General features: G+C 40.3%; 1 protein-coding gene across 1 annotated transcript in view; it reads right to left on the bottom strand.

Annotated features, from left to right (window-relative positions):
* Positions 1-10,041: 10,041 nt before the first annotated feature.
* Positions 10,042-14,058, bottom strand: part of ADAM23 (ADAM metallopeptidase domain 23) — a 156,264-nt gene continuing 152,247 nt past the window's right edge. Inside the window, exon 26 of the mRNA XM_081095733.1 lies at positions 10,042-13,570. Coding sequence (XP_080951859.1) covers positions 13,522-13,570 — 49 coding nt within the window. The 3' untranslated portion in view covers positions 10,042-13,521. The remainder of the gene's footprint in view (positions 13,571-14,058) is intronic.

Here is a 14,058-nt window from a genome sequence, read left to right as displayed (position 1 = left end):
CAGGCATTCCGCATCGCCCCAACTGCTCTGGGCCTCTGGGCGGCAAGGGAAGGCAGAAAGGCGGCTCCAGGCCAGAACCAAGGCAGAAAGGCGGCTCCAGCTGGAGCGAAGGCGGTGATGGCAGCCAGGGGAAGGAAGACCCATTCTTGCATGAATCTTCATGCATCGGGCCTCTAATATACATATTCTTTGTTCTTATGGAATTTACATTTTACTGAAGGAGACCAACAATAAGTAGTCTTTGCTCTTATGGAATTTACATTCTACTGAAGAACACTAACAATATGTAAGTAAATAAATCATTTAAAAAAGCAAAAGTGAAATGAAGAAAATAAATATCACGCAATATAATAAAGACTGAGAAGAAAAGCATTGCTTTAGAGCACAAATGACTTCAGTCCTCTTTTTAAGACCTTCAAACCCTGCAAGCTTTGAGATTGCATCAGTACTCATTCAAACAAGCTCGAGGCCCCTTATGCTTATAAGGCTGACTTGCATCAACTGATTCAAGTGTCATTAGGTACACACATCTGAAACTACTGAAACCTGACAAAATATGTGGAGAGCATATGCCTCTCCACCATTTAGCCACTCTGCAATCAGGCTCCTTTTAAACCCTTCCCCCACCTCTTCCTTGGAAACCTTCAGAAAGATAGGTGACTCACCCCCACCTGTAATGACCGGCTGCTCCTGAAGAAGAGTAAATTTCTTTTTACAGGCTCCATACTTCTGACCTATCTGAGCGTATATCTTAAGGGAATTTAAATGTATACATAATTTATATAAGCACAGATTGGAAGAGCGTGTTACATATTCAAATATATACGTTTGTGTATGTATATGTATATGTGTATCCATCCCATCTTGGGATACCCTATTCAGATGAAGTTTCACACCTAGAAAACTTCTTGGGGGCACCCATTCATACAAGGCTTTGAATTAATAATCATGCAGAAAACTTCTAGACTCTAAGTTGTGACATTAGCCAATGCATTGATTAAACCGTGGTGAGCAATTTACAAATTGCTATATATAAGCTTGTGATTTTTTTTCTACTGGTAAACCTGATCTAGAGCTGCTGTCAGAAAGCTGACCACCTCTGCTCTTTGACATGACATCTGCTGATCGCCATCCTGGTTTGTCATCCCTGGCAGTGACAGAAGTTGTATTTTGGAATAAATTTCTTGAGGTTTCAGTTCAACACTTCTTTCTCACTAGGCAACAGGAATAAGTGGGAGACTTGTGCAGGAGATCTTTTATACAAACATTGTAGAGATCTCCTTCAAGATCGAAAGATGCCTACACATCAGAAGCACTTATGTTAAACATTTTATCAAATACCTGGCTGTTTTTGAAACACTTTGGTGAGCTGCTGGTTGTGAAGACTGTTAAACCTCTTCCTTACCTTCCCCAGTTGTAAATGTTTCAGACAGAAAACCATAGAATTGGGGGGAAATAAAGACAACAAATAAAATAAAGTTAAAATCATGCTCATCTGCTAATAGACCAGATCCCTGTCTTTCTCACCATTTGTGAGAAGTCATATTTATAATTATGAACAACCTCATTTCTAAATCACCATAGTTTAGCCATAGTCTAAATCACACATGGTCTCACATGTCAGAACCATGATCCCAGTAGCTTTCTGACACCACACTGCTCCCTTTCTCTAAAATGGTCCCGCATAACACAGCCTATAGAATAGCCTCTCTCACTTTGAACAGGATGCTGGAGGTATGCTCATGCCCTCATGGATTGGGGGTGGATAGTATGAGGGGTTGGATTATGCAGTTAGAGATGCTTCCAGTGTTTACTTTTCCCGTGGTGAGAAACAATATCTTGTTTTAAAATCAAGATGTCAACATTGTTTTTAGTTGTCAATCACGTACAAGGATTTTAGTTTTAAATATCAACCGTTGTTTAGGCAAGGAATTCAAAATTTATCTTTCACACTAATAGAAGTAAATATATATAAAGCTTTCTAACCATGTTAATTGCAAAACTATGTAACTAACTGTCAAGATATTGCAGGAAAGTCAGCCAAACAGGGAAATGATCCATACAATATTTGTAATAGTCCACTAATATCAGTGATATATGATTTGTGGCTATATTAATTGTTTGCTCTTCTGGGTAACTGACTGGGAATTGTACAGACTTGGATAGTCAGAGTACTGCTTCTAGAGAATTCATCTGTAATTCATCCACCTGTACAGAGCCAAACATTTTTTTATTTCATATGAACAGTTACTTACTCCATGTATATCCTGTGAACAAAGCAAAAATAGATTGGATTGACTACATATTCCTCCTTTCATCTGAGTGCTTGGTCTCATAAGTATTTGAGTACAGACCTTCTCAGAGTTTTTTAACTTTAATAAAGAAAATTATATTCCTTTATCTTGAACCAATGAAATGTGGCTCTGGGCCACGAAAGGGGAGGTTAACAACTTTCTGAGAACTCAGTGAACTTCCAAGGCATTTTGAAATACAGAGGCACCTGTCACCATGACTTTCTACTTAGATTGGCTCCTTTCATTTCTATGTTCAACTCATATTTCTTAAAATGCCTTAAGCATCTTACCTCTTCTTTGTGTGGCATTGAGAATGTAATTTTGAGACTCAAGAACAATTACCAACTTTCTTGTGTTCCACCTTATACCAACTGTCTACACCGATGCTGTAGTGGTCCAGGAATAATATTTTTCTCTGTGGAGAGTTATCATGATGTTATTAATAAACTACTCTGCTGATAAATCCGTATTTGGTTTCTAATAAGTATGGGAGTGTCGTCCTCACCTCTTGTTCCTGGAATGCCAAATGCTTGTAATTTCAGTTTCAGACTAAAGTGCATTTATGGTTATAGTAATGGAAGTTCAAGGTTTTCAAAAAATATTTTTTGTTCTTTTACTAAAGGGAGATATTGTGAAAAGTTCCAATGTGAACAACCCAGTCTCTTAAAAAAAATTTCAGATATCCTAGTGAAGGGCCTGGGTTTTTGGTAATTGAGTTGTATGTTGCCCGTTATGGTAACATTATTGATTCCATATCATTTGGAATCATGGCTACAGCAAGAAGACCAGACTCACCCTTTCATACTAAGTTCTGTTCTTGGGACCAACAAAATTTAGGTCCGCTGTCATTAATCTTTTAGGACATAGTCCCAATTTCATGAAAGTAATCTTTTTCCATTGCATTCATTCCATATTTTTTTCTAAATATCTTCAGCCCTTTCTCTACCCACTCCCATCTTTTTTTTTTTTTGTCTGATAACTCCTTGAGAAATTGCCTCTAAGCTTATGTCTTAAATTATTACATGCATAAATGGTTCTCAAGTAAATATTTCCATCTTAACTTCTACAAAGAGTTGTACATTTTCATTTCAATAGCCTGAGGGACATTTTCAGCTAGATTTCCTTCAAGCCCCTCAAATCCAACAGATCCAAAATGGAATACATCTCACCCAGAGAATTTTGTTGATCTCCTTCCTACACCCCTAAAGCAGGCAGTAGTATTTTCTTCTGCTGATCTTCCATAGTAGTTTACCTGTATTTTTTTAACCTAGTATGACACTTTCATCACAAATGGTCATTCTTTGTCCATTGCTCAGCCCCTCAATTAAACTCTAAGTATCCTTCCTATAGAGCAGCATCCGGGTGTATTTTCTGACCCACTATATTTAACAAAGACCTTTTATTTTGTAGATGTCTCTATTACTCATTGACTCAATGAATTTTTTTTAAAAAAATATAGGATTGAACATGCCATTTCTGGCCCTAGCTGATTTGGCTCAGTGGATAGAGCATTGGCCTGCGGACTGAAGGGTCCTCGGGTTTGATTCCAGTCAAGGGCACATGCTCGGGTTTCGGGCTTGATCCCCAGGAGGGGGCGTGCAGGAGACAGCCAATCACTGATTCTCTCTAATCATTGATGTTTCTATTTCTCTCCCTCTCCCTTCCTCTCTGAAATCAATAAAAACATATTTTTTAAAAATGGTCTTGGTGTTGTGCCTCTTGTTTCAAGAAAGAAAGAAGAAAGAAAGAAAGAAAGAAAGAAAGAAAGAAAGAAAGAAAGAAAGAAAGAAAGGAGGGAGGGAGGAAGGAAGGAAGGAAGGAAGGAAGGAAGGAAGGAAGGAAGGAAGGAAGGAAGAAAGAAAGAAAGAAAGAAAGAAAGAAAGAAAGAAAGAAAGGGAAAGAAAGAGAGAGAGAAAGAAAGAGAGAGAGAAAGAAAGAGAGAGGGGGGAAGGAAGGAAGGAAGGAAGGAAGGAAGGAAGGAAGGAAGGAAGGAAGGAAGGAAGGAAGGGGCATTTCTGTATTTTTCACTTCTGAGTTTTATAACAGAAAAGTGTTTCACTCATCAGAGATAATAGGAAAATCCAATTTCTTCTCTCACTTAGCTTTCTGCAGTTATTCCAAATTGGTTAACATATTCTCTCTCAGGAAATACCATAGGAATAAATTTTCAGCCTTTTCCTTTGGTCTTGCTATCTTCTCTCTCACTAGTTCTAACAAAAGGTTAAGAAATTACATTTATAATACAGATCCTATAAACTTGGACACTCCCTCCATGTCCTAGTGGTGGCCACAAGCAGGGAGTGGTTCCAGCAGTATTCCTAGCAGAAGCAGCCCACGAAGGTGAGCAGGCAGCGAGATTCCCTATAGCTTCCACCCTCCTGCTCATCTTTTCGTGGCGAATGTCCTATACTCCCTGTTCTCCTGGGTCCTGAAGCTGGCCCTGGCACTTACAAGAATGGTAATCTCAAGGAAGGTGTTAAACCTCTTTAAATTTAATATATTTTTCAACTGGAAAATGGAAATATAAGAGGGGCCATAAAGTGATGTTGTTGGAGTATGGACTCTGGAGCCCCAAATCTTGGCGTTTCATCCCAGCTCCACCACTAACTGGGGCTCCCACACTCCCTGAACCTACCTAGAAAGCTATTGAAGGATCAGGAAAGACTTAGTGAAAGAGGTAATATTTGAGGTGACATTTAGGGATGCATAGGAATTTGGGGGCACTGGAGAGAGAGAAAGTCTTCCCAGGAGAGGAAACAGGCTGAGCCAAGACTGAGAGGCTAGAAAGTACTTCTTTGCCTTAATAATTTGACTGTGCCACCCATTTCTGCATTTCTGGAACCAGTAGAACATAGAACATGGCACATAGAACGCACGCATATATACATAAGCAGGGGAATGAAAACACAGATTCTTAGGGAGACCCACTTGCTGCCTACCTTTGTGGGCTGATTCTGTGGTGGGGGGGAGGGTCAAAGAAATTAACAAAGTATTAATGGGAGTTACATCTTGGTGATTAGATGGTAATGGTTTTAATTTTCTTGACTTATTTTTTAATTATTTTGCAATCTTCTGCAATAAATGTGCAGATTTTCATAATTACTTAGGAAAATAAAATAAAAATTAAGTTGTTTCTCCCTGATGGATTTTTCAGCCTTTGTAGGGCTTTGCTCAAGACTCTTTCCTGCCGAAACCGGTTTGGCTCAGTGGATAGAGCGTCGGCCTGCAGACTGAAAGGTCCCAGGTTCGATTCCGGTCAAGGGCATGTACCTGGGTTGTGGGCACATCCCCGGTGGGAAATGCGCAGGAGGCAGCTGATTGATGTTTCTCTCTCATTGATGTTTCTAACTATCTCTCTCCCTTCCTCTCTGTAAAAAATCAATAAAATATATTTAAAAAAAAACAAAACTCTTTCCCATATTTCCCTGGACCCAGAAAATTATAGAGGCCTCTGAATTAGCTGGGTTGCCTGGTTCACCCCTATGTCCAATTGGCCTTGAGAGTCAGAAAAAGACCATCTTATGATTTGTGCGGATCTAGTCGAGATATCTCTGGTTGCCAGGCAGCAGGCATCCACAGTCAATCACAGCATCATGTCTGATGGCAGACATGGCTTAGGAACCAGGCAGCCACTAAGTTGCCTCAGTGAGCACTGAGGAATGAGCACTGAGACAAGGCCGATTTGCCCATTTGTTCTCCCACAATGGAGCACACAAAGCACCGCCAAAGGGAATCCCTCAGGCCGTCGGTGTCTGCTCCTCAGCCCCACAAAGTAACAGAAAGTCAACACTGAAAGTGGCAGCTCGTGCAAGGCCTCTACACATGGCCACCTGGCTGGGAGCAAGGCTGCATCTTTGTGCTCCCTGGAGCTCTCAGAGGATTCCCGGGGCCGCGCGAGAACATATCTCATTAATGTATGCAGAAGTTACCTACTAGGGGCCAATAGGCTTAATCCCACACAAAGACAGGTTCTGTTTGCACCTCCTTGATCCACGCAGTGCTATTAAAATATAAATTGGCTGCATAATTTAAAAATAGAAATTTTACACACAAGTATGGATTTCTGGCTTCTCTAGAAAAATACATGGAAGGGGCCAATTTGCCACATGGTGACAACTGGCTGGAGCTGAGCAGAGACAGGGTATGTGCTCCCCAGCTCAGCTCCAACTCCCTTATCCCTCATGTCCCCTATACTGGGTTGCTCTGCTCATCTTGATCATGGGCATCTGTAGACCTTAAGGTTTGCCGCCCGTGCTGTATAGCCCTTTCACCCGCAGGAAAAGCCGTTTAAACCTACTGCATACAATCCACTCACTGTCTCAACGGGAGTCACAGTGACTCTGCAAAGCTGGTTCTACTGCTGCGGAACAGAGGCCTCCTGATGTCACACACACCCACGGTATACCTGTTCCAGTCTTCACTCTGAGGCCTGACGTGGCCAGGAGCTCTGCCGCAAGCTCATTTACCTCCTAAGGCTGGAAGCTATTTACAGCTCCAAAGAGATCTGAAGAACTCTTGATATACTCCTGATCATTCAGGATGAAGTTTGTTGTTTTGTTTTGGGTTTCTTTTTGCTTTGTTTTGCCTTGTTTTTGTAGGACCAATTGATTTACTCAGCTGATATTTGGTTTTCAGTGATCATCACAAATAAATGTTCTCATAGGGTAGACTTTGTGGGGTCCCAAGTGCAGTCTTTGTAGCCACACCAAGGCAAGTGTGGGTGCAACACAGGCAATCAGCTGGCAAAGGAGCATCGCCAGGTCCCAGCAGGACAACTGTTTTCAGGTAAGGAGGGATCATGGCATTCCCTTCCTCTCCAGAAGTCACGTAGGTGGCCTAGAACTTGTTCTAGTCAAATAGCCTTTCCAAGGCATAAGACAGATAAACACTGTCGTGGACTGGAAATGCAGCTTCACTAGGAGAAATGACTTTGACCCTTCATTAACTGAAGGGCTCACTAAATGATGCTTTCAAAGCATTTATGGTTCTTATCCACCCCCTCGCTCCAGACTGAAATTAGCCAGGGATCTTCACGTTAAGAAATTATTAGAGGCTTTCAGGTCAGGTCAAAAAGCCCTTTTTGTCATTACTGACAACACCAAACAGTTAAGACTGATCCTTGATGAACATATCAATGGGAAATTATCTAAAAATACAAGCTTTTACTTGGCTGGTGCGGCTCATTTGGTTGGAGCATCATCCTGTGCACTGAAAAGGTTGCCAGTTTGATTCCCAGTCAGAGCACACACCTGGATTTTGGGTTCAGTCCCCAGTTTGGGCACTGGGCAAATACAGAAGACAACCAATAGATGTTTCTCTCTCATATAAGCTTCTGATGGACAACCTTATGAAAATCTTCACACAAGCAAAAGGAATCCAGATACCTGAAGCAGAAAGTTAGACTGAACATCAGTTTGTTCTTCCTTCAAGGCATCTATGGACTTCTACCAGCCAACATGAGCCCTGGTTAAACATAAACGATTATAATATTGGTCCAATTGCACAGCTTTTTGCTCAAATGTCACCTCCTCTGTGAAACCCTCCTTGATCTCAAAGGCAGGGACAGAGTTCCCTCCTCTCTTCTCCTGAAGCACCTAATATTTCTATCTATTAGGCCACTTACCACATGTATTTACATGTTGCAGCTTGCTCACAAGATTGAGAGCTCAGCATTATGTTCCTGAGACCTGGCCCAGTAGGAAAGGATTTCTATAGATGAGGAAAGGAGGGAGTGTAGGAAGAAGGATGGAAGGAAACACAGGCCAGATGGATCAGACACTTAGCATTACTTACACCAAGGCTCTGAGCTCCTCTTCCTGGCTTGGCACACATTGCTTTCTGTCCACTTTACTAGATTGGTGAACTCTTGTCATCTTCCAACACTGTTCAAAATCACTGCTTTCAGGAAGCCTTCCTCATCCCTCTCCCACCTGCCCCTCATAAGTTTTTACTCCGTTCACAATTTCATTTATCATCTTTATCATTTGTATCTCCCAGCTAAATTGTGAGCAACTTTAGGCCAACAATTGTCTTTTGTTCCTGTAATTTCTAAGAGGAGTTCCTGACATACAGGCTTAATAAATATTGGTTGAATTAATAAGTTAATGAATAGCAGTCCCTAATGGGTGTCTATCTTAAATTTCAAAAGTTAGTTAAGATTTCCACTGTGAGCCGAAACCGGTTTGGCTCAGTGGATAGAGCGTCGGCCTGCGGACTGAAAGGTCCCAGGTTCAATTCCGGTCAAGGGCATGTACCTTGGTTGCGGGCACATCCCCAGTGGGAAGTGGGCAGGAGGCGGCTGGTCGATGTTTCTCTCTCATCGATTTCTCTAACTCTCTATCTCTCTCCTCTCTGTAAAAACTCAATAAAATATATTAAAAAATTTAAAAAAAAAAGATTTCCATTGTGAGCACATGGATCATCTAATTATTCACACCAAAGTTTAAACTCTAGGGCTGCTGTCCTGCTATTAAAGGAGTTCTGGTTTCTGGGTCACCTTTCTCATCAGTTACCAAGAGGTCATGGAGTAAAAGTCATTTCCAGGTCAACCTCAAAAACAGAATGACTTCAAGGAAAACCTATCAAAAGAGGTTGTTTTCAAATCAAACGTAATATGCTTTCTGATTTAAAGTATAATATTCATATCATTTTAAGTGTTTCTATATTTTTTATTATATGAACTGACATAGAAACAAATGAATTATGGTGAGTGGACATAAAATTTACATAATATTATTCAGACCTGGCTAGAAGAGACTCTTTGAGGGAACTTTAAGTAGGGTGAATAAGAATAAGAGAGAGAATAAGAGCCAATGAAGGCTAAATAAACAAGGTGGAAGTCATAAAGGGCAGGCAGAAGTTTGTCACCTTATTAGTTTTGGACTTTATCCTATAGGAAATGGAAAGCCCCTTCAAACTTTCATCAGAGAAGCAAGATGTCAGGGCAGTGGATATATAAGATATCTATATTTTATATTTAATATAGAGGATGAAGAGGAGAAATTCTGAAAGACATTCATGAAGAAATGTCATTTGATGAACAATTCCATATGATGTGCAAGGAAATACCCTTATTACAATGTTTTTACAAAGTTTTTGATAACACAGTTTGAATAACAAACACTTTGTATTTTCTTTACAGCTTGATTGTAATTTTGGTACCGGGTCAAAAGTGTAAATGTTATTACTAGCCACCCCCTTTAAACACAGAAGAGCAGCACTAAAGAACAAAATTGGCCCTCGCCAGTTTGGATCAGTGGATAGAGCATAGGCCTAAGGACGGAAGCATCCCAGGTTCGATTCGGTTGCAAGCTCCTCCCCAGCCCTGGTGTTGGTAGGGGCTCATACAGGAGGTAACTAATCAATGTGTTTTGCTCACATTTATATTTCTGTGTTTCCCTCTTTCTTTCACTCTCTCTAAAAATCAGTGGGAAAATATCCTCAGATGAGGATTAAAAAAAACAAAAACAAAACTGATCATGGTCTGATTCTAAGCTGTTCTTTCTGATTTATGAGATGCAAAGCATTTCCAATAAACCCAATGAAACTGAATCTTAATCAGGATTATAGTTATCACTACTCACAGATTTATTTTATTTTGCTCCATTGATTGCTTAAATGTTCAGGGAGCATTTAAGAAAGACCTGTGCTAAAACTCTTGATGACATCTGGCACACGGCCATTTATTCAACAATACAAGCGAACACAGGAAAGGGGGTTATGATAAATGATCAAAGTACAAAGCCGCAACATTTATGTTAACAAAAGTTTTAATACAGATTTGACTAAAAGATGCATACAATGAGTACTGAATCTCCATTCATAGGCAGCCTACAAGATTATGAATGAATTTATTAACTTCAGGTTGTGTACTTAAAAAATTACAAGCCATTTAAAAATGAAAATCAACAACAGAAGGAACGATTATAAAATACAATGGGATGATTTTAAAGAAAGGGTTCAAGTATTGTTTGTAAAGTTCTTCAGACACTAGGCTTTGAAAGGTTTGTGCATTTCCCATCTTGCATAGTACAGGGGAAACAAAAAAGAAAACCAAAAACACACATACCACTTGGTAAAACTCTGCAACTCTATGTGATTCATGTTTCATAGCGTGCACCTATGTGTACTGCTCATTTATCTAATAGGAGTAGCTCTAAGTTAGTGGGCTCATGCAGTATCCTAGGTGAGCAATGAAGTTAGCCTACATTTCCTCATCCATGTGTTGTTCATTAATGCAGCAAACATATAGCGGGTGAGATGGGAACTTGTCATTACTTAACACTAACTCTTGTTGGGTAACATTAAACGGTGATAATGCTTGTGCTTTGAGCTCAACTGAATAACAAGGATTTTTCACACCACAAAAATCAGCAAATTAACAGCATGTGCAAGAGAAAATACAGCAGAGTTGGAAACTACATGACCTAATACCACCGAAAATAACTAGAATCCATTGTTGACGATTGGTATGGTTGCATAATCTTTCATATTCATACACACACACAGCTTAAAGCTTGTGTATTTTACATATACACACAATTAATTTAACATTGGAGCATAGGTTTAGTTACCTATGAAACTGCCAGTGTAACAAAAAGTTACACAGACATTTGCCATATGTACATAATATTTGGGGACCACTGTGGTCTGATTTAAAACATAACATCGCACATTTACAATGTTGTTTGTGAAATGCTCAAAAGTTAATGATAAAGATTTAACTTGTTTTGTAACCACCATGGTTGTGTTTCTATTAAGTCACGTGGTGCCTCTGGAAGAGCAGTGAAATGTACATGGTAAACTCAGCAGTAGCTGAGAATCCACGAGTGAGTAGGATCCAGCAACAGAGAGAAATAATGCAGTGACAGGAAGAGATGCCGAGTAATCTGAGTTCCTCGGAGGTGAAGGAGCCATTGCCACTAGGGAAGGGATATGTACAACCTGTGTCTTAAAAAGCCAAGAAGGCTGGTCTACCTTGTAGAGAAAGAACCCTGTTAGCACAATAGACACACACAGCTAGCTCTAGAAAAAGACTGCGTACCTGTGTAGCACCTAGTACTCAGAAAGCAACAGCAGGAGGAAGATGTTAGGTTACGGTCTATTGTAGCAGATAGAAAGTAAAGTTTCTGCTCTAGGACTGTGCTACCTCCAGGATTAAAAATATATGGGAAAGAGGGTGGAGAGGAAGAGGGGAATGGGAGAGAAAAAAAAGGGGAAAGAAAGAAATGAAAAACTGCACTGTTTTAAGAGCACATTTTGAGGGCATAATCCTTTCCAAAGTCAAAGCCAAGGTTGTGAGACTAGTGTCATGAAACGTGCTGAAAAGGGACTTAAAGCTCACTGACGTGGTTGTCATGAAGGGAATAGTATAACTGATGTCCTGTTCCTAAAAGGCGGCTGCTAGAGAAGTATGGGCATGTTGGAGCCTCCAGGAAAGCTCATCTCTAGATGGACACTCACTGAATGGATCATGTACACGTTTCACACTCAAAACAAAGCTGGGACCAAGTTTCTCTGTTAATGTATATAACACTTGATCGGAAGCGATCATGAGCTTATTTATGGAAGAAGGAACCCCAGTGAACGTGAACTAAACTCAGAGGGACTTGGGAATCCAGATTACATCTGCAAATCTTCCTGAAGGGAAAAGAAGGTGAATCTGTATGGATAGCAGAACCCCGCTGTGAGCCAGCACAGCTATTCACAGACCGGCAGCACACCGGGGGCCCAACAAGGCTTGTTGAAAACACAACACACAGAAGTAAAGGCTATTCCAGCAGCGCTCACAGGAAGGTGACTGATGTTTCTGTCTCATCACCAGGGTTACAGTGAGGTTCTACCATATATATTTTGAGGCCGGAGGATGAGGCATGAATGAAATATTGGTAGTAATAGATATGAATAAAATGGAAAGCTTACCTTTTTCCCAAGCTTTCAACATTGAAAAATTATTTTTTTTTTTAATTTAAGGCTTTAAGTTTATCCTCCTTTCACATTAAAGACGGGGGAAAAAATTGTCAAAACCAAACACTAACATCACGAGCTTGGCACTTCAGTGATTAATTTGAAAGGGTGTCTACTTTCTTACATTATATACATATGTTTATAATGACAACAAAAAATATTTTAGAGACTTACCAGTACATGTATTTGCATTTACATAATTTTGGGGTTTTTAATGTGGGTTATTTTGTTGTTGTGTGTTCCCCTCATCTTTGATTTTTGGTTTCAAAGCATTTTGTTTGATTCAAACATTTCATTCTTAAATTGTACCTGTTTTGTGCCCAAACTCCTTGCATCTGTGGCCACCTCTGTTATTTTTTAAGCAAGCCCAACAATCACTGTACAACATGTTACAAGAGAGAAGGGCAGAGACGAAGATATGGAGAAGAGGAACCAAAAAGATGGGGAGCAAACAATGAACTCAAATTCACAGAGAACCTTTACAAGAAAAGTATTTCAGTACAGACAAGGGAACAGGATGTGTCAAAATCTCTTATCTCCATATTTACATTTATAAAAGAACTTTACAATAGTATCCACTCTCAAGTCCCAGCTCCCATGTCCCATGGCTGCCTGGTCCAAGAGAAACTGAATGAAAGAATGAATCAGGGAGCGCAGAGAGTTGGTGGCCTGGTCTAGACTAGGGGGCGGGGCCAGGCAGCCTCCTCATGTTCACCTGTCATGTCCACCTTAGGAATTCAGTTGCAGGTTTGGCTGCGGGTTGGCTTGCTAGCTGCTTGTTGTAGATATGCCATGCAGATTTTACCCTTTCGAAAATTAGATCTTCATGCCACTGGAGTGTGTCATTGGTAGGAAAAGAGAAAAGAAATCATGCCAGATCATTTAGAAGATATTAAGTGCCAGCAGGCTAAGGAAGAAAAAAAAATCATTTGCTATCTTTAATGGTTCATTTATTGCACTTAATTTTTGTTGTTGTTCCTTCTTCCTTTAGAAAAAAAAAAGAGAGATTCTGAAACAGTTCTTTTTAGAACATTGTCTTTTGCTCCCCCTTTTATTGACAGGTGGTGGGAGGAGTTCTTTGAAATGATTTCCAAAAAGGACAGTTTTCTTTGACCTCATCCTGGTCACCCCAACTTGAGTTCTACAGTCATGACCACCCAGTGTTCTTGTTTACAGACTTAACAGTTCCGGCAACATTGCTGAAAGCGTGCCACATCCAGAATCCAACAGTGCGAGGCACCGTTCATCCGCCGCAGCTGATTCAGATGGGGCCTTGCTGACTAGGATCGAACCTCCTCTTCTTGACATTTCTTCCCGAGTGCGTCAAAAGAAAATGCAAGCGGAGGGGGGGAAATCCACAATATTAGTCAGATCATGATAAGAGGAGGGTGATGATAATGACAACACTAGTTCCAGAGCAAAGTAATCAACTCACACTGAGGCAGATTTTCCAAAATAACTCGAAATTGAAACACAGAACCTCTTATACTTTTGAATGTCTTGACAACATCTCCACTGGAATACATTCATTTGTGAAGATCAAAAGAAGCTTCAAGTTGTTCATTTGAAATCACTGGAAGTCTCAGGAGCCCAATTTGTCTCTTATTTCAGAAGTAACTGACATAGGTAATTGTAGCTGGATCAAAATAATTATATGGAGGGCTCTTCCATTTCGGGGGCTATTAGAACTCTGAAGGTCTTGTAGCTGATTCCTTCCAGACCTGCGAGTTCAGTATCAGCCGATCAGCCTTTGCCAAGATGGCAAAACGCCTTGTTCTACTCAGTGATTGTGCTGCCT

Source organism: Myotis nattereri, assembly GCF_964212035.1.
Source record: "Myotis nattereri genome assembly, chromosome: 7".
NCBI classification, from domain to species: Eukaryota; Metazoa; Chordata; class Mammalia; order Chiroptera; family Vespertilionidae; genus Myotis; species Myotis nattereri.
Note: the sequence above shows the minus strand (reverse complement) of the source record. Positions and strands in the feature narration are given on the sequence as shown.